Genomic DNA, 19,722 nt, shown 5'->3' on the forward strand with positions numbered 1-19,722 from the left:
TTTCTGCATCCCTAATGCAGTTCCTAATGAAATAGTGATGAATCCCAGCAGTGCACAGTGACCTGTTGCAGTAAACCAGGGTTATAGTTTCACTCTTTAAAATATGAACCAGCTGATCACGTAACAAGAGTTATCTTCTTACAGTCCTGTTATTTTAACCACCATCAGATAGTTCCATACTTGAAGTGGAAAAAGAGACTCTTGAAATGCCAAAATTCAAGAATTGGCTACAAGTCAGGAATTTAAAATGTCAGTTATTTATATTTTTTTATGATTTGGCAAGACACCACAGCTTTCATCAGAAAATTATGTGAGCATCACCAGGAGAGGGGCTTTGGCTCCACCCACATGTTGGGACCAATGAGTACATGTTTGATTGGCCAGAAAGTGTGTGCTTCCATTAAAAGAAAAGTGCTTCCCCTCCACACAGCTGTGATCATTTGGTTATTTATCCAGGTGCTTGAATTTGAGCTTTCAGGGACACACACACATGACTAGGTAATACTATTAAAGTGTCTGAGAGAACTAGCTAATTTATGGTGTTTTTCTCTGGCAGCAGTACAGATGGGAAGAGTGCAGTCATTAGCCTACATGGATTTTCAGTTCTGGATTGGCAATCACCTGACATTGTAACCTACATCAGCGGTCTTAATCTTTTGGCTGCTGTGGACCCCCACTGAATCATTACTGGAATCCAGAGACCCCCCGCCCTCCCACTGAGTCATTATTGGAAGCACCCCCCCCCCCCCAGCCTAAGCAATTTGTAAGATTTGAACCTCAAAACAGTGCACATAAATACAAAACAGGTATACACCAAATAAAGGGCTAAATATTGGAAAATGTGGTTTAATTCATAATCAGATTTGGAAAGTTTTACAATGTTTAGTTTCTTTTATTCTTTATTTGTATATTCTGCATTAACTTTAATTTAGTAACTTTAATGCTATTTTATTTTCTAAAACAGTCATGGACCTCCTGAATAGACCCCGTGGACCCCACACGCTGTGGTCCCTAGACCACAGGTTAGGAACCACTGACCTACACTAATATTTTTTTACAGTTCTTTGTTTCCATACAAATACAAATCCATTTCCATGCTACCTACTTGTAATGCTTCACATTACCAAACCACATTCCTTTAAAGCCAAACCTGTTGGCATTGACAGTGCATGTTTAACTCATTTGAAGCACACGAGGAACCTCCAATATTAGATCCTGCCTGTTTTTTATGGCACCTTGTAAAGCATTAAAAGTAAGCTCTTGAACTTTGCTTGAGCTGTAATGACTGAAGCAGTTTTACATCCTGCCTCTTTTTTTTTTATAAACACATTTTCATTGCTTTTAATAAGAAACATAAATAACAAAAAGAGAAAAACCTCAACACAGCCTGCACAGGTATGAACAAGTACTACCGGTTCTGATTTGCATCCAGAATGATGCAGAACATAAAGGTTGTTAATGGTGCCACTTAACAAAAAAAAAAGAAAGTAAAAAAAACTCACACAGGAACGCACATCCACCGAAAAGACTTCAATCAAGTAAGCCCATCCATTTCCCCCACACCTTCCCATGTTTGTGGGGGCACCCTCTAGACTCGTACACCTCTTTTTCTTGAGTCGCGCACCAGTCCACTCCACGCCTCCATTTCCAGAGGGAGGGACCCGTGGTGGAGTTCCAGGCGGCCGCAATGTCCCTCTTTGCCACTAGCAAGGCCGTTCCAACAAAAGTTCGATCTGCTCTAGAGCCCTCCAACTCTTCCATCGTACCCAATAAGACCAGGTGTGGGGATAATAGTTGTTCCTTTCCCAGGACCTTGTTCAGCTCTTGATTTATCTTTCCCCAATAAGCCTGTATCACAGGACAAGACCACACCATGTGAAAGAAATCGGCTGCCTCCGGCACATCGCAGACATTGGACAGATACCTGGAATCCCATCCGGTGCAGTTTGTCGGGAGAGAAGTATGCCCTGTGCAGGAAATAAAATTGTATCGCCCTCAGCCTCGCCGACACCGCCAACACTCGAGGAGCCATCAAGGCTTCTGCCCACTCAGTTTCGTCAAGCGGCCCCAGCCATGTCTCCCATCGGCTCCTAAGTTGACTCAGGCCACAAGGAGTGTTGTTTATTAACGTTTTATAAACTTGAGATACACCTTTCCTCCCCAAGTTACTCATAAGCAACTTAGCCTCAAGTGTGCTGAATTCCGGTATCGGGTCAGCGCCAGTCAAGTGAACGCCCAGGGCATGCTGGAGTTGAAAGTATCTAAAGAATTGCGTTTGAGACAGTTGATACTTGTTCTGTAATTCTTGAAAGGACTTCAGTGCATTCCCTCTCCAAACATCGCCCACCAGAGAGATGCCCATCGTGTCCCACCCTGTGAAGCCTACTAGTGCGGCTGTTCACTCAACCATTTACCTTGCCACAGTGGGGTTTGTTGGGTGACAATATTGTTCCATCTGGTATGCAACAGCGCCGCGCGCCAAGCAAGAAAGACCACTTCAGTTACTGGTTCTAAGTCCTGGGGGACTGGCATGCTGTATAGGAAGTCCAGGATACGAGGAAAACCCAGCGATTCTAATTCTATCTGATAAGCTGGGTCCGCCCATCCCCTGTTGAACAAATCACGAACAACGAGGAGTTGAGTCGCCAAGTAATACAGGTACGGATCGACCATACATAATCCCCCATCATACACCCCTCTAAGACAGCATTGTGATGCCACCCGGTGCCTCCCTCCATCCCAAAGAAATGAGGTGGTGGTTCCCTCTAGCGTCCGGAACCAGGAGCGTGGGATCACAAACGGTAAATTTTGGAGCACATATAGAAATCGAGGCAATACCTTCATTTTATATAGGGCTACATGGCCCAAGACGTTTAGTGGCAATGCTTGCCACCGTTGTAGATCCACCCTGATGCGGGACATGAGCGGTGCCAGATTCAGAGCCCTTGAGAGCTCCGGAAGGAGTGTGACCCACACTCCAAGGTATTTAAACCTCAGCCGGCGTAGGGGCACCACTTCTTGCCAATCAAAGCAATATCTTGGCAATGCCAGGGGGACCAATACTGATTTGGTGGGATTCATTTTGAGCCCCAAGGCCTCCTCAAAACAACGAAGAAGATGAAATCTCCGGGGACCCGTCACACTAGGTTCCTCCATATACAGCAGGACATCATCTGCATGTAAGGCCACTCGGTCTTCATACGAAGGACCCCAATTCCACCCACAGTATATTGGGCTCGATGACCAGGACAAAAAGGAGAGGGGGCAATCCTGGATAGAATAAAACGAAGACAAGGTCCCATTCACCTGCACACATACGGTAGGATTAGCATACAAGGCCTGGACCATGCAGTGAAATCGCGGTCCTAAGCCTGCCTGCTGGAGTATCAAGAAGAGAAACCCCCAGCCAACGGTGTCAAAGGCTTTCTCAAAATCGACAAATAGGAGGGCCAGACTCTGGGGCAACCGGTGATGCTTCGCAAGGGCCACGTGGAGCCATCGTATACAATGGCGCGTACTGCGGCCGGTCATAAATCCACACTGGTCTGGGTGTATCAGTAGTGGCATCACCTTCTTAAGGCGGGAGGCAAGAATCGTGGCATAAACTTTCACTTCATTGGGAATTAGGGATATGGGCCTGTAGTCAGCACAGTGAAGAGACTGGGGTTGGGTTTTTGGTAAAACCACAATGGTGGCTAAATCCAGCCCCTCCGGGAAGGAGCCCAGGTGGCCCACCTCTGCGTACAAAGCCACAAGGTGCGGCACCAGGTCGTCCCGAAATACCTTATAGTACTCTGGCAGAAACCCATCAGGCCCAGGAGTCCTACCCACTCCCGTCGCAGAGATGGCCTCACTGACTTCCGTTTCGGTGAAAGGTTCATCCAATGCCTGGACCTCTCTCAGAGGCAATGCCGGGAGGGGGACATCTGCCAAGAACTGCTCGGCATGTCCCGGAACAATCGTAGCTGTAGCCTGGTATAAGACCCTGTAGTGTGAAGCCACCACTTGGAGTTTGAAGACGTGCTCCCCTTGATCATTACAGATTTTGGGGATGATTCTAGAGGTCTGTGGTGGGGTGCCAACCAGTACAACAATTTCCCGGTCTTATCTCCCCAACCATACACCCTAGCAGTAGATGCTCGCCAAAGGTGCTTAGCCACCTCTGAAGAATGGTTGCGAATCTCCTCCTGTATCAGCAAGAGTTTTCTGGTTACCCTCTCACTAGGCTGGACCCCTTGCTCTGCCTCCAATCTCAGAGCCTGTGCCTCCAGGTTGACAATGTGGGATGTCAAGGAAGGCTCCCGAGCGCGGACAAGGCTCCCGAGCGCGGACAAGGCTCCTGGCCATCCCCCTCTGCACCACCTTACTCGCAGCCCACAGGACCCCGTGCGACGCCACTGAGTTCTCGTTAATATTGAAGTACTCGTGCAGCGTCTTTTGTAACTGATTTGCATAAGCCTAGTCCTGCGGGTACCACGCATTCAAACGCTACATGGGGCGGACCACCGAATATGCAGGACCTATAATGAACCGGAGTGGAGCATGGTCAGAAATCCCACGCGGTAAAATTTCAATGTGTGTGTGAGGTGGCAGAAGTCGGTGGCCAACACGAACACGAGGTCAATTCTAGATTGCGTATTATGGGCCGCTGAGATATGCGTAAAGTGCCTGCGCCGCATGTGCCATATTCTCCAGGCATCACAGAGCCCTGCCGTCGATAGCCAGCCAGATAGGCTGGCAGCCATTGCCTGTCTGTGTGCCGACGGCACCCCAACTCGTTTCCAACCCAGGGTCAGGAACTGCGTTAAAGTCACTACCCAACATTGTGACCCCTGGCGGCAAGTCCAGCAGTAGTTGAGTCAGATCCCCCACGGTCCCGCGCACCACTGTCGGCGGGGCGTACACACTAACAACATGTATTGTGCGACCCTCTATTGTCCCGGAGATCAGGTCTCTCCATACTTAGACTACCACCATGGGCAATGAGCGGTGAAGCAGTATCGCCATGCCCCGTGACCCCCTTACAAACCCTGCGTGATATACCCTGTCATACCCCTTACGGGCCAGAAAGGGGCAGTGGTTCCCTGGGAGGTGTGTTTCTTGCATCAAAAGCATATTGGGTTTGTGGGGGTGGACATATGCAAACACGGCTGTGCGTTTATTCTTGTCTAAAGGACCAATAACGTTCCAAGATAGGATATGTGTCGTACCCATTCGTTTCGTTTGTGTGTGCACGGTCACCTCGGCCCATCAAGCGCGCCTCCTGCAGTATTGCGTCTCTGTCTTTGAAGAGGCGGAGAATCACTGGCCTTGGCGGGGAGCCCGGCGGCGGCCTGGCCTGTAGGGCCCTATGGGCTTGTTCGATCGTAAACCACAGAGTGAGGCGGTCTCCGGGCATCCAGGATCGGAACCACTCCTCTAAGAAGGTGGCCAGGGAGGAGGTCGCTGTATTCTCCGGAAGGCCCACAATATGAAGGTTGTTGCGCCGAGACTTATTCTCAGCGTCCTCAGCCCTACGGTATAGTTCTGCTGTACGGGCTGTTAGTGTAGACACTTGTGTTTTAAGGGCAGCCAGGTCATCTTCCACAGTGGAAATTCTAGATTCCGCCTCTGTGATCCTGGCCGTTGCGTTGCGGAGGTCCTGGCGCACTAATGTCACTTCATGAAATTCATCAAGGTGTCCACCTTCAAATAGTAAAGAGAATCTGCAAAAGCAGTTTTTAACTGTTTGTCTCCATGAACGACCTTTCGCATGCCTGACAAGCGTTAAAAAAACAAACAAAGTAATTGTCTGATGTTAGTCGATTAAGAATCGAGTGTGTTTATCAAATATCTGGCCAAGAATTCAACATTCTTGCAAAATTAACCAAGCTCAAACGGCTAAATGAAAGTAAACTTTATATTTACTGGGGATAAAAAATTGCTTTTGATGTTTAATTAGACTTTATTTTGATTTGATATTAAAAAAGATAATACTAAACAAAGATAGAAAAATGCTTCATTCTTCCTGAACATAAGCGCAGATGAATTAGTTTAAATTTCCTCTGGGCATGAGAATATATTTTAGGGGATCTTCCATGTTGAAAAGGTTGGGAATCACTCGTGTTCTCAGCCTGCCGACATTGGTTTGAATAAGAGGTGAAATAATAATTTTATTTTTAATATGCTTGTTTTTGAGCTTCATAAATGTGAGATTTTTCGTATTTTATACTAATTTTTAGATTTTAATTTGATTGTGAATTTTATAAATGTCATCATTGTTGCCTGTTTATTTATTTCTTCCACTCTTCATTCAACATCTGTATTGCAAATTAGTCTTTTAATGGAATATTCCCTTCTAATACTAGAGATCATCAAGAGAAAGAAGAAGCCGAACAGGAAGGAAGAACTGTTATGGGGGAGGAGGATGCCGAACCTGTCATGGCAAATCCTTTTCAGCCCATCACTGATGTTTTATCAGAGGTAGGAAATTGACTATTTCTATTTGTATGGCTTAAAATGGACATTGTCATACTGAGCTGGCAAACTACTTTGAAAGAATGCTATGAGGAGAAATTGTTTTTTTTCCTTTTGAAAACTGTACACTTTTGTGTATTTACAGATATAAGCAAGATGAGCTTAGCCAAACGTTATTGTCTTCTGTAATAGATATATCACAAAACGACATCTATATTAGCTATCAGTTCTAATCTATCACATAAGCACAACGTTTACTCTGGATCCCGTTTCACTTTTATTTCCTTAAAGCAATATTTCTGTGCACATTTTTTTTGTGTGAATGAAATACCGTTTTTTTTTTTTTTGTAACGTACATTTGTAACTTGCATTGAATTGAAAATAATTGTTGTTTGTTTAGAGAAATGTAATACTGTAGAGTAATGGAATCGGGTTTCATTTACCATGAGTATGGTGCATGGAGGCCAGTGAAATGTTTGTATCTATCAAAAGACATCAGATAGCAAAAGGAACAGATTGTTTCTAATGTCCAGCCTGCGAATGTGTATGCTGACCTTGAAGTAGCAAATTACTTAAATTATGCTTGCATGTGTACTTGCTTCACAACGCTTCGAAGCTCTTGAGTTTAATCTGAAGGAGACTGAAAGCTGATATAAAAAAACATTGATGTGCTATTTGTTGTAGAACCAGTGCCTTGTGCTTCATTAAAGGGAAACCCATAGCACATGTTCAGTTGTTGAGCAACTATAAAGTGAGAGCCTGTGGAGGAAACGTATGGAAGAAGTAACTTAAACAAATGTAAAATCTTGGAGCTGTGTGACTTCTCTGCAGAATTCCTGTTTTACATCCCATTTCTAACTTCCTCTGAGCCCACTGCTGCTCAAAATGCAGAATTTGTCAAAGTAATTTAGACCTTACCAGTGAGCGTGGTTTGGGAGACACTAGGAAGACCTTTAAGAAAAGGTTCTGTGGCACCCAGGCACAATTTACTCTACAGGCCTTCAGCTGATTTTAAACTGATGTGCCTGTTTTTGTACACTGAGGGAAAGCAGCGGCAACAAGAAACCAACTACAGACATAAACAGTAAAGTAGCGTATGTTACAGAAGTACTAGGAGCCATAAAATGCTTGAATGCGGTTTTTTGAAAGACAAATTGAAACATTGGGCAGAGTAGTTAATCTTATTAAAACAAGAGTTAGGGAAAATTGTATATTTTCAGCTATGGTGAGTAAGGCTCAATAGAACTTTTTCAGGATGGAGGAAAAAAGTTTGAAATCTGCAAGCCTAAAAAGCTGCAGTGATGAGCAAGACACACGCAGTCTAATTTAGGACAGATAACCCTGAAAGGAAGTCAGTAAGGAACATCATTCCTTGTCTGTGCCTATCGGAAAAGCCGAAGGTGACACATGAAAGATCAGATTGAGATAGTGACTAAAGTCTGCCAAACTATGTCTCAGTTTCTCGCTGCCTTGGTTCTTCATACTCAAAACTGTTCTACAACCGACCGCTAGGCTTATCTCATAGTCTAGAAATTTCAACCACATCATTTACTGGCTTCCCTTGAGGGAAGAATACATTTTAAACTGTGATGCGTGGCCTACAGAGTAGTCCACTCCAACCCTCAATCCTAACTTTCTAACCCCCTCAAATTATCAGGTGGTACATGAGGTCTCAAATGCAAAACCAACCTACTGCTGGAATGGCCTTACAAATTTTGAAGGTTCCAGTGTGCTTATATTCTCAGACTATACACAGCAAGTTAATTTTTTATGTATATGGAGTGTGGTTCTTTTTGAATTCATATGAGGCATAATATTTGCCAGAAAAGTGGAAATATCAAGGAAAGATCAGAGACAACAGAACCTCAAATGAAAGCAGTCAAAAGAGAAGCAGACCTGGGAACAAGAGATAAGATAATCTATTTGAGAAGGATGGAGAAATTGTTGATGGACTGTGATCACTGAGAAAGTTTCAGTGGCTTTTGAATTGTATGCAGTAGGTTACAGGGCCCAGGAAAACAGAGGGCCCTACTCCCACATTGAAATACACTGTCAAGTTATTGTGGCGAATGACAGAATTGTAGTAAGTCTTGCCTTCCGTAAGATGAGATGCTTACTAATGGGTAATACTCGGAACACAGCCTGCTGAGGGAGGCATCTGATTGAGATGGAGTTGTTACCACACTTTTATGTATTGATAAGTTAGAATTGTATGCTTCAAACTCTTTTTGGAATCTGGTGTATGCATGCCTTTCACAAAGGTGTTTTTACCAGAGTGACCTTAAGGGGAATGATTGGTCAGTTGTAACTACAGTGGATGCGGAGCATGGAGTGCCTGATGTGTAGACCTGGTTTTAAGACCTGGTTTAAGGTAGACTTAATTTTAAGAGACAGGTTTTTTTTTAGTTTTTTTTTTTAGCTATGTTGTGTTGTTCATGTACTTAAAGTCAACCTTTTTTTTGTTCTCATAACCATCAAAGGTAGGTTTGCTGACTCATATCTATCTGTGCCAGACCCTTATGGTGTACAACTTACATATATTGTGCGGTTGGAAGCTTTTAGACTGCTGTAGCCATGATATCCAGCATCTACCCATCCATAATCATAGGACGTTTTCAATTTTAAAATATATACTTTCAATCCAGGTGGCAATAGATTTCCAAAAATCTTGCTTTTTTGTAAGAGGAACATTGGCTATGGAACTCAAAAGTGAAAATTATCATCTGAAGCAGTAAGTTAATAAGGGCTGGTTCAGGAATTGCCAATAGAACCAAATAAAATAGTAGTTCCATCTTCCACACATCTGCGTTCAGATATTCCAGCTTCCTTGCATCGGTACCAAAAAGAATAAGCTACAGGCTTATATCACTACTGTAGAACTGCATGGCTTTCCTCTTCAGGCTTACCTTGGTAGTCTGTACAAGATCATAGAAAGTACTTCACTTATTGCTTCGAAAATGTATGTTAGCTCTGGGCAAGTTATAGGCATCTGCAGATTGTATACTGCAGGGGTGTCACATTTCCTACAAAAGACTATTTCATTTTTTTCACAGTTGGATGAGATTTTGTGGGGTCAGATATTTCCTGTGCATTGTAAAAAGGTGATTATTTTTTAATGTAGCAGAATTGACAACGGAATACAATGTGCTTGAGGATAGTTAACACAGACTTTCCAAACCTTGTTCCTACAACCATGTTTCTCGGCTCGCATGCAATAAATGGTCTTGCCTTGCTTTCCTCCGCGGCACAAAAGTATCTCATAATTTGGTACTTCCTTTTTCCTTGTATTAGTATCCTGAATCTCCATTTCAATGTCCTGGAGATCTTGTGGATTCCAAATGTGTGTGGCGAACCATGATAGCTGCATGAAGTTGAACATCAATATTTTTCCTACTGTTTTCCTCTATTAACCCATTAACTGCTGGACCTTCCCAACCCAGTATTGAGCCCTTTCGTTGCTATTTGAGGTATTTCGTACTTAGGCCTCATTAACTTTTTGTCCAGTTACGGTATCCACACCAAATGTGTGTCCTTTTTTTTCCCAACATCCTGTTTATTCTAAAGGTACTTGGGATTTGTGGATCTCCCTGGGGGAGGCCCAGAAATATTTGGGGAAAATAGGAAAGAAAGTGCTCTGTATTAAAGTGTCTTTCTTCTTAAAAGTGACATAAGCAAATGGTGTGCTGTGCTGAAGTCAGCATCTTCTCAGCTTTCAGGAACTTGCAGAGCTGGATCATTTTGTTCCACTATTTTGGCATTTTTAACAAGTTAGCCCATTTTTCCTATTTTTGGTGCTTTTGACCTACTTCCAGTTTGTGGTGGAAACCAGTTTGAAACCCATAGGTGATCAAGGAAAGTTATAGATTTCTGAAAAGTAGACATAATTCTAAAACCCAGCAAGGGGTCATGTGTGAAGTTCCTAAAGGTTTTCCCCAAGAAAGTAACTATTGAAAAAAAAGAAATATTGAAAAGGAGTAGGAAAAGCAGCCATTTGTGATGTTTTCATCTGTAACTTTGTACACTTACATCAGCTAGACCTTTCTGGTTGTGAACTTTTTAAGTTCTCCAAGAACCTGAGGTATCCAGAGCCATCAACTGAGGTGCACCTTATAATGCTTTTTCATTGTGTACCAAGTATAGACCAATTCATATGGTGAAATGTGTAGAGTGAAAAAAGGGGTATCAAGGAAACAAACCTATGTATTTCTGAAATGGGCACAAGATAAGACGTTTATGAGCAGTTATTTGTAGATCTCTGAAATGAGGGTACCCATACTAGCATATGATTTAGAGGCTATTGTTTCAAAATGTCCTCTTTATTACATACTGGTTTACATTTGGAAGGCACAAATGCAGTGAAATCCAATTCGTAATAAATGGTCTACTAGTTTATGTGCACCAAGTCTCATTTTAAAAATGCTGCCTCACTTGTATGGGTAGGCGTAATGCCCAAAACAGGGAACCTAAAAACGCAACATAGATGCATCATATTTTTCCACTGAAAACTGCAATTTTAAAATTGTATTTTATTTTTTTTGCAATGTGGGTTCCTGTGGATTTTGGGTCCTAGTTCAGGCTGCACCTAGGGGCACTAAGCAAACCTGCACTTTTTTTATTTATTTTTTAAAACCAGACATCTAGGGTAATCCAAGGTAGGGTGGCGTGTATGGCTTTCCAAAGGTTGTCTTACCCAGGAGCCCTTGCAAACTTCAAACCCTGGCTAAAAAACATATTTTCTCCACATGTCTGTAATAAAAAGTTCTGGAATCTGCAGGGAGCCACAAGCTTTATGCGGCCTAGCATCCCCTACATCTGATAAAAACTGTACCTCACTTTTGAGAGTAGGCCTAGTGCCTATGACAGGAAACAGCCCAAAACGCAATAAGAACACATCACATTTTTCCACTGAAGTGAGGGGTGCAGGTGTTGCCCGACACGCGCACCTAAGGGATTAAGATGTTCCAGTATCTTAATCCAGCACCTTGTATCCAGTTTTTGTATTTCTGCCACTTTTAATAATATGCTTAATTGATCCTTCTAAAATTAGTCATTTTACTGTAGACTATATACTCCATCTAGACCAGCAGTCTCCAAACTTTTGGATGCTGCAACCCCGCCCACCCCAATATCCCCCTCCACCCCCCCACCCCCACCCCACCCCGCAGTTGAAAAATAAAAATCATTGGGCCCCCCTCAGAATTTTTCACAATTACTTTAAAAAAGTGTCTGGATGTATTTAAACATTGCAGTTAAGTAATGTTACCTTTTTAAAGGTGCAATAACATGTTTCTGCCTAAAACAAAACACTATTATCTGTGTAATGCTTCTTTTGGCCAGAGCCTGGTGCCCCTCCTGGGATCACTTGAGGCCCCGCTAGGAGGGCCCGCCCCCGAGTTAGAAGACCCCTGATCTAGACCTAATGTTATACAATACGTTGTCACTTAGCTGTGGGACTTTCAAGCATGCATTCTTAAAATATTTTGGTGCTCCAGATTTCTATTAAAAATAATTTTTATATATATTTTTTTTAACATGACTTGGAACATTCATTCCATGTATGTTTGATCTGGGGATGAAATTAGCATCCTGCAATTTTTTAACTGAAAAGCCAAGCAATATAATAATATATCTAAAAGTTGTAACCCTCCTTACTCCAGCTTTCTCCTGTGTTTCATTCCTTTAAAAGCCCATGTAAAGATATATTAATATTACTTTTGGATTTTATGTATGCTCTTTTTTTAAATTAGAATTCTGAGGAATGGCCCTAATTTGGGAGGCCAACTTCAACCATATATTTTTAATGCAGATTTGGCCATTTTAGGGTCTTGCATGTGCAGTTTCTTGAGATACCTTTTGTTACCTTACTGTGGGCTTAGAGGCCTCCCATTTCCTATTGTTAGTTGGCTTCATTGTCATTCTCATTGGGTTGCTTATTTTTTGTCAGCTTCCATAGGCTTTCCTTCCTCTGTCTGGGTTTGTCTTTCGGCTGGATCCTGGACACGTTACTGTGCCCTTACACTGCTTTCTTTTTCAGGCTACTTTTTCTTTTTATTTAGCACTAAACAAAAGTGCATGTTTTGCTAGCCCTCTCCCTCATGTGCTTCTCCTTTCATGTTCCTCCCCCACTCAAAACCCATCCAACCTCTATTGTCTGTGTGCTGTCCAAGTAACCATCGTCCATCCAGTGTTGTCGACGTGCTGGATCTAGCCCCTCCGACCCTCTGTTGTCCATGTGAATGCCTCTTTACCCCCCCAGCCACCCTCCACTGTCACTGTGCTTGCCCCAGCACTTCTCACCCAACCTCCATTGTCCGTGTGCATGCCCCAGCCCTTACCGTACACCCTCTGTTGCCTGTGTTCTCCCCATCCACTCCTGCCTGTCTTTTCCCCATCCCACGTCCTCCTCTCTTGACCTTGTTCTCTTAGTGTTGGCTTGTCCCCCAAACTACTCTCATTTCCACAAAGGAGTGGGCAAGCAACACAGAGAGTGGGAAAGAGGGTTGCAGGTGTGGGCGAGGTCAGTGGAGAAGAAATTGGAGAACACTGCTAAAAATAAAAGATAGATAAAAAATTATGATGTGGTCAGCGCTAATGTGCTTTTGTTTTTAATTTCATGAGGAAGTCCTATTGACTTCACCATTGCTTGTTTTTTTTTTTTAATTAGGTATCACTTTCTTTATAAATCTTATTTGGGTTTCTAAATAGCATATTATGAATATTCTGGGTTATAACTATCCTCAGTTAATTTTAGTGATGTTGCTTCTACAGTCTAGAACAAGTGTTCCCAACCTTTTGACTTCTGTGAACACCAACTTTCTCATTACTAGAATGTGGGGACCCCCACTGAATCATTATTGCAATCTGGGAACCCCCGCACTGAGTCATTACTGAAAGCTGGGTACCTAATCTGTTAATATTATTGAATTTTCTAAGCAGTCGCGGACCCCCAGGGGTCTCCGGTCTAAAGGTAGGGAACCACTGGTCTAGACGTAGATTCCATGCTGTGGCCTCAGTCTAGTTTAGTTCAGATTTTACCCAGAAACCACCCCAAAATTCACAGACGGCCATCTAAACATATGTTAATGTCTTGTTTGGCTCTGGAGTACATATAACTAGGTCATCTGCATATTGTATTATTTTCAATTTATATCACTGACATTCAAATAATGCAATTTTGAGGTCCTTCCTGATTAGATGGGCCAAAGGTTCTACGTATACATCAAAAAGTAGTGATGATAGGGGCAGACCCCATCATGCTTTGTTATATACTTTTTTTTCCTGTTGAGTTCCCATTGACCAGAATCTTAGCACAAGGAGCTATGTAGAGTGTTTGAATTGCCTTAAATACAATTGCCAGTGATTCCAGGTTTACTTTCCACACGAGTAGATATACCCAGTTAACTTTGTTGAAGGCCTTGGCTGTGCTAAAATGTATCACAGCTATCAGTAATTTGTTGGTCTCCCCCAGGTCAACTGAATCAGTCCTGAGGCCAGCCCCACACTGCACACAGCTGAGGTCTGCATACAATTGGGTTTGGCTTTATTTAGGGTAATAAAATATTACTTTACGATAAAAGAAACCCTATAAACTCACTGCAAAAAACAAAGGGTAAAGTGACTTTGCAGTTAGGAATTGTACTTATAGCTTACTGTACATTAAAACAAACTTTGAAATTTCACTAAAAAAAACGAAGGTTAAAGTAAAGTTATAGCTAGGTGACATTTTCAGTGACAACCTTCTAAACTCAAACACTGAAATTCATTCATGCCCCCATGCACTGCTATTTACAGTGATCACATATTACGTCAATCACCATATGCCCTATGACACCATTAATGATGATGGCAACATCTGAAATAACGTCATTGATGACAACATGGCTGGATGCAAATTGTAGTTACGTTAGGGCATGAGTTTGTATCTAGAGATGACTATAAATGGTACATTTTAATTTTTTTAAAGTTTAAAATGTTACATTGTAACTACATTTTTCACCTAACTAACGTTGCTTTAATCTTTTGTATTTTTTTCAGTGTCTATTTGTTTATATTCCATTAGGAATACCATTTACTCCTGTTGCTTTTCCTTTCTTAAATTTCATTATTTCACTATTTATTTCATCCTCCGAAATCTCTTTGAGTAACGATTATTTGATTATCTAATTTGTCTAATCGGGGTAAATCGGTATTTTGTAACCATTTGTTACGTTTTATCAACGGGGATTTTAACCGCTTCCTGACACAGATCTTGAAAGAATTTATAAAATGCATGCTTGATATCCGCACTCCTGGTAGTTTGTCACTTCCAGATTATCCTGAATGCATTTAATGTGATTATAAGTTATCTCAACCCTTTTTCCTAGGCTAACAATTTTCCTCTTTTCACCGCATATTCAAAATTATGCAGTATGCTTGCTTCCCATCTTATTCTACATTTGTGATCTAGTCTCATCTAAAACGTGTTTTCAGGAGTTTCCAATTATTTTATTAACATCGCCCTTTCCTGATTTAAATCGTGCAGCCGTAATTGCCGCTCTCAGTTTTGGTGTTTACTACTAATAGCAATTTTTCTTAATTCTTTTGTGATTTTTCTGTCGATCATGCATTTGTAATTCCTCTTAAAAACACTTTATAAGCGTCCCAAACATTGTTCAAAGCACATGTTGCACGTTTAAAAATGTTTCAATTGTCTGTTGTCATCTGTGTTATATTATTGCCATAGATTGTGTCCATTGGAAACCTCACGCAGTTAATCTGAGTCAGGAATGATAGTTCCATCCAAACCGCTAAGTGATCTGATATAGGTGCTGTTAGATGTTTAATATCTTCCACCTTACCTTTCAGTAGTTGTTCTAGAAACAAATAGTCCTTGAAAATGGCTTGTTTTTTTCTTCTTTCCCTATGGAATACGTTGCCCCTTTGCTAACCTGCCTCTTTTCTCCAAATATCACAAAGACCCAGGTCTATGATTATTTTAAGTACTTAGACAATTTTGGGGAGTTTATGCGGGAGCATTTTGTGGACCTAGCCAGCTCATTGTCAAAACAATTCTGTGTCAAAACGGCCGTCCATAGTAATGGGTATTATGAATTGCAGCAAGTTCGTAAACATATATTTCAAGGCTCTAGGCAATCAACATTCGGGCCATAAGATCCTGCACACATTAAGGTCATACGGTACTGTTATGTTTTCTGTCTCGGATTCAAGCACATTTATATTAGCAACTTTCCTTGTTACAATGGCAACACCTTCGACAAGCATAACTGGTCAGTGCAGCCCACCTGTTAAACACAACTTTGTGTTTTTTTTAAACCGAACCTTGGATTCCCAGCTTGTCATGTGGAGTTCTTGCAATAGTATCAGTTGGACATCACAGTTTCGTAAATATTACATACTTACTTTTAGCTTTTCTTTTTTAATATTTTTTTTTAACATGCAGTGTGTCCTTATTTCAAGTCACTGAAGTGATCTTTCTCCTCTACAGAGTGGCCAACCAACTTTTACAATCTTATTGCTTTTTATTTTGCTTAGGTTGTCTGGTACAACGTGATTGAGGGCCATTCGTTTTTTTTCTCCAGATGCTCCCCACCCTATGTAACTCCCCTCCACCCAACCTACCTAAGCGACCTCTCCAACCCTTCTTTTGGCAACTATTTGAGTGTTCATTAAGTGCTCATTGATTTCTCGATCTTCATCATGAGAATACTCAGCTGTTACCACATCCCCTTTACCTAGAACGCTGCCAGCTGGATGTCATATTAGGAATATTAGGAATTTGTCATTGTTTTTTCATTAGATCATCTTCTTCATACACTTTTCTCCTGTTATACATTTTATTGTTCCACGTTGTTCTCAGCGTAGCAGGGAATCTCAGCTGAACGCTTTCCTTCAACTTGTGTAGTTCCCTTTTTCTAAAGCTCACTGTCTTTTTGTTTTTTTATGTGACATGGCAGTTTTCTTATCTCGCAATAAAGCCCAAATGTTATATATGGCTTAGACTATTTGTTCTTTAACTGCATATGTTAAGGAGTTACCTTAGATTTGTCTATACTCCTTGCGATTCTGGTTTTACCTGAACAGGTCTAGATGTACACGTTGGAATGCTTGCTCCAGATTGTTGTCCAGGTCGCCTTTAAGCACTCCTTCCTTAAGGTGCTTTATCTCAAAGGACTTTATATCGCCCTCTTACGCTCTCTATGGTACATTTACTATCCCTACATTTTTTATTCAAGAGTTTCTTACATCGTGTTATCTTGAGCTTTTGACAAGCCAATCTCTTTCTTCTTTTTTCCATCTCGGTGGTTGTCTTGTTATGCCTTCTAAAATTCTAGTCCTGAGTTACAGGTCATCTAGCTTTTTTCTAATGACTAACCCTTGGATGTCTTTCTGAATATTTTCAGAAGTTTGGAATGTTTTTGTTTATCTCAATAGATGATTCATTTAACATGCCTTCAAGACCTCCATGTGTGTCTCCAGAATGCTGCTTACTTCCTTTAAATTCTTCATGCCTGTCTCTGCGGACGGATCTGCTCTAATTTAGAGGTCTTTGACCTGTTAACATTTCACCACAGCTATCCCCTACACTTAGTTTCATGTTCCTCAGATGTCAACCCATCAAATCTATTGCTCATGGTTATATTGGATTTGTTTCATTCTGCTTGGGTAGTTCCTTACCTGTGTGCGGTCAACGAACTCTTGTGCAAGACGGGGATAACCGTTTTAGTTGTTGTTTGTGTAGGGGTTTGAAGGGTGTGGAGGTTGTTTTTCTTACAACTCTTGTATCTGCCCAACCAAGCTCATAGCTTTCATCCCTTCGATAGTTGCGTAGTTACGGTCTGCTTCCTTAATCGGCGTACTAGTAGGAGTTGGGGTTCGCACATTAAGTCCGAATATTTGATTTTCTGCTTCTATAATAAGTACGACCTTAGTGCGAGGGTATAGCAGTGTGATTTATTTTCTATTTGTTCACACTCTTGGTTACACGTTTTATAAGCCCCCTTCTTTCTCATCTTGGTATATGTTTTTTTCCACCTTTATTGGGGGTTGCAGTTATCCTGGTAGGTATTTTCCAAATTGTTATGACTTATTGTCCCCAACCACAGAGAGTACCTATTCATTTGTTTCTGGCCCCTTCAATGTGACTTTTGGTAGGGGGTTCTATGCCACTACTTACCCTCCCTTAAACGCACAGCAGTCTGCTTCTTTTTGGGGAGTGTTATAAAGTCACTTACATTAATGTAAGATGTTTCACCCTCTTCATGTCTCATGCACGTTCTCTCCTTGCCGACATTGTTCGACATAGCACTCCACTCCATGCAATTCAACGTCTCCCAGTTCCACCCCCACGCCATACAATTCCATGCCACACAGTTTCACGGCATTCCACATCACATAATTCCAAGGCATGAAATTCCACGGCATGCAATTCTACTCCACGCCACATAATTCCACTCCACTAAATGTAACCCAATTTCAAGCCGCAAAATTTCACACCACCCCTCCTAATTCCACTCCACCCCTCCTAATTCCACTCCACCCCTCCTAATTCCAGTCTACACCACATAATTCCACTTCAAACAATTGCACTCCACACCACACAATTCCACATTCACCATTCCACTTCACACAATTCCACGCCACACAACAAAATTCCACAACACATATTCCCCTGCATATAATTCCACCTCCTTGCCACATAATTCTGCACCACATATTTACACTCCATGCCACACAATTCCAGGATACAGTTCTGCACCAGATACATTTGTCATGCCGCATACTTCCACACCATGCCACAGATTTCCACACCACATAACTCCACTCCAATCCATGCCATATAATTCTACTCTGCTCAACCCCAGTTACACGCCACGCAATTCCACACCCCATTATTTTACTCCACACTACATAATTCCACGCCATGCTCATAATTCCACTTTTCACCATACTTCCACCCCACTTCACATAATTCAACTCGACTCAGACCACACAATTCCATTCAATTGCACTCAACGCCACACAATTCAGTGTTTCACAATTCCACTCCATGCCACACAATTCGGCGCCATTCAATTCCACTCCTTATAATTCTACTCCATACTGTGTAACATGCCACATAATTCCACTCCAACACATAATTCCACTCCACTAAGGGTAAAGCGCCCCCAAACATGGGGAAGCGTGAACCGTTAGGGGACGGGGCCTCCGAGGCCCGACGCTCACCTTACGCACCAGTGGTGCGAGGGACTGGCCATGGACTTCCGCCCTTGCGAGGCGTGAGAGCGGAAGTCCAAGGAATCATGGTGGCTGCGTTGGCCGCTAACCGGTTCCAGCCTCTGCGTACCGGCGGGGGGGGCTATTTAAGAGCCCCCCAAGAAGGCTCGTCCTTCTTTTTCTGGACGCGGCGGCTGGGGCTTGCGGGGGCCTGCAGCTGACTGGAGCTGCTGCTGGCTCTGCTCGGGTGGAAGCTAGACTGCAGTGACTGACGATCAAGCTGCACAGCAATGCCCATTCCAGGCTGGAGTCCTACTGGCCTGAGTCAGACCTGAGCCGGAGGGGGGGGGGGGGGCCACGGGCTGCAACCCGCAGCACATCAGCGATCGGGAGGACATGGTTAGTAAGAGGAGAAACACTTAACACCCGCCCACAACTCCATGTTGGGCCGATCGAAGGACCGTGTCATTGTGTTCATGGTATGTATGTGATGGGTAACAGGCATGTATTCCGACTCCATTGATGGGGTAGCAGTATATGCTTGGGCTCTCCTGGGCTGCGCTCGAACTGTAACCCATGTTGGAGGGAAGGGCGGGGAGGTCTCAACTTACATTATTGTACTGCTCAGATAGTCGTGTGTCTGTGCACTATGGTCAGTTGGCTAATTTTGGGCGTGTTTACGGGCTGTGCGTTTCCATTAGAAAGGCCTGGCTGGAAGTGTCCACCCTTGTGTGTGTCTTGTGGGTTGGGCTGTTTCTTGGGACAGGTTACTTGTGATCCGGCTATTTGTCAGGTAGTTTGCTTGTATTGTACAATGTTCAGAAGCATGGATATTCTTTATTAGTTAGGTGTGTATATGAGGGGATCATTTAAGGGCCATGTGACCATGGGACACAAGCTTTGTACTGGCCTGGGACTGTAAAGGGCCTGGGGTTCGTGGCCTGTTCTGAGCTTTTTGCATGCTAGGTTACAGTCATGCTGCAGTGACTTTCATATTTGCGTGCCTGGGGGCTTGTGGCCTTGCTTAAAGGTCCATGCGTTGCTTTAGGCATG

The 19,722-nt window shown here is 42.7% G+C and overlaps 1 protein-coding gene across 5 annotated transcripts in view; it reads left to right on the plus strand.

Moving 5' to 3' along the window:
- ARL13B (ARF like GTPase 13B) overlaps positions 1-19,722 on the plus strand; it is a 518,943-nt gene that overhangs the window by 415,030 nt on the left and 84,191 nt on the right. For all 5 annotated transcript variants that reach the window (XM_069204925.1, XM_069204929.1, XM_069204926.1 and 2 more), the window contains one exon: positions 6,348-6,462. In XM_069204925.1, coding sequence (XP_069061026.1) covers positions 6,348-6,462 — 115 coding nt within the window. The remainder of the gene's footprint in view (positions 1-6,347; positions 6,463-19,722) is intronic.

This window comes from Pleurodeles waltl, chromosome 8, assembly GCF_031143425.1.
Source record: "Pleurodeles waltl isolate 20211129_DDA chromosome 8, aPleWal1.hap1.20221129, whole genome shotgun sequence".
Lineage (NCBI taxonomy): Eukaryota > Metazoa > Chordata > Amphibia > Caudata > Salamandridae > Pleurodeles > Pleurodeles waltl.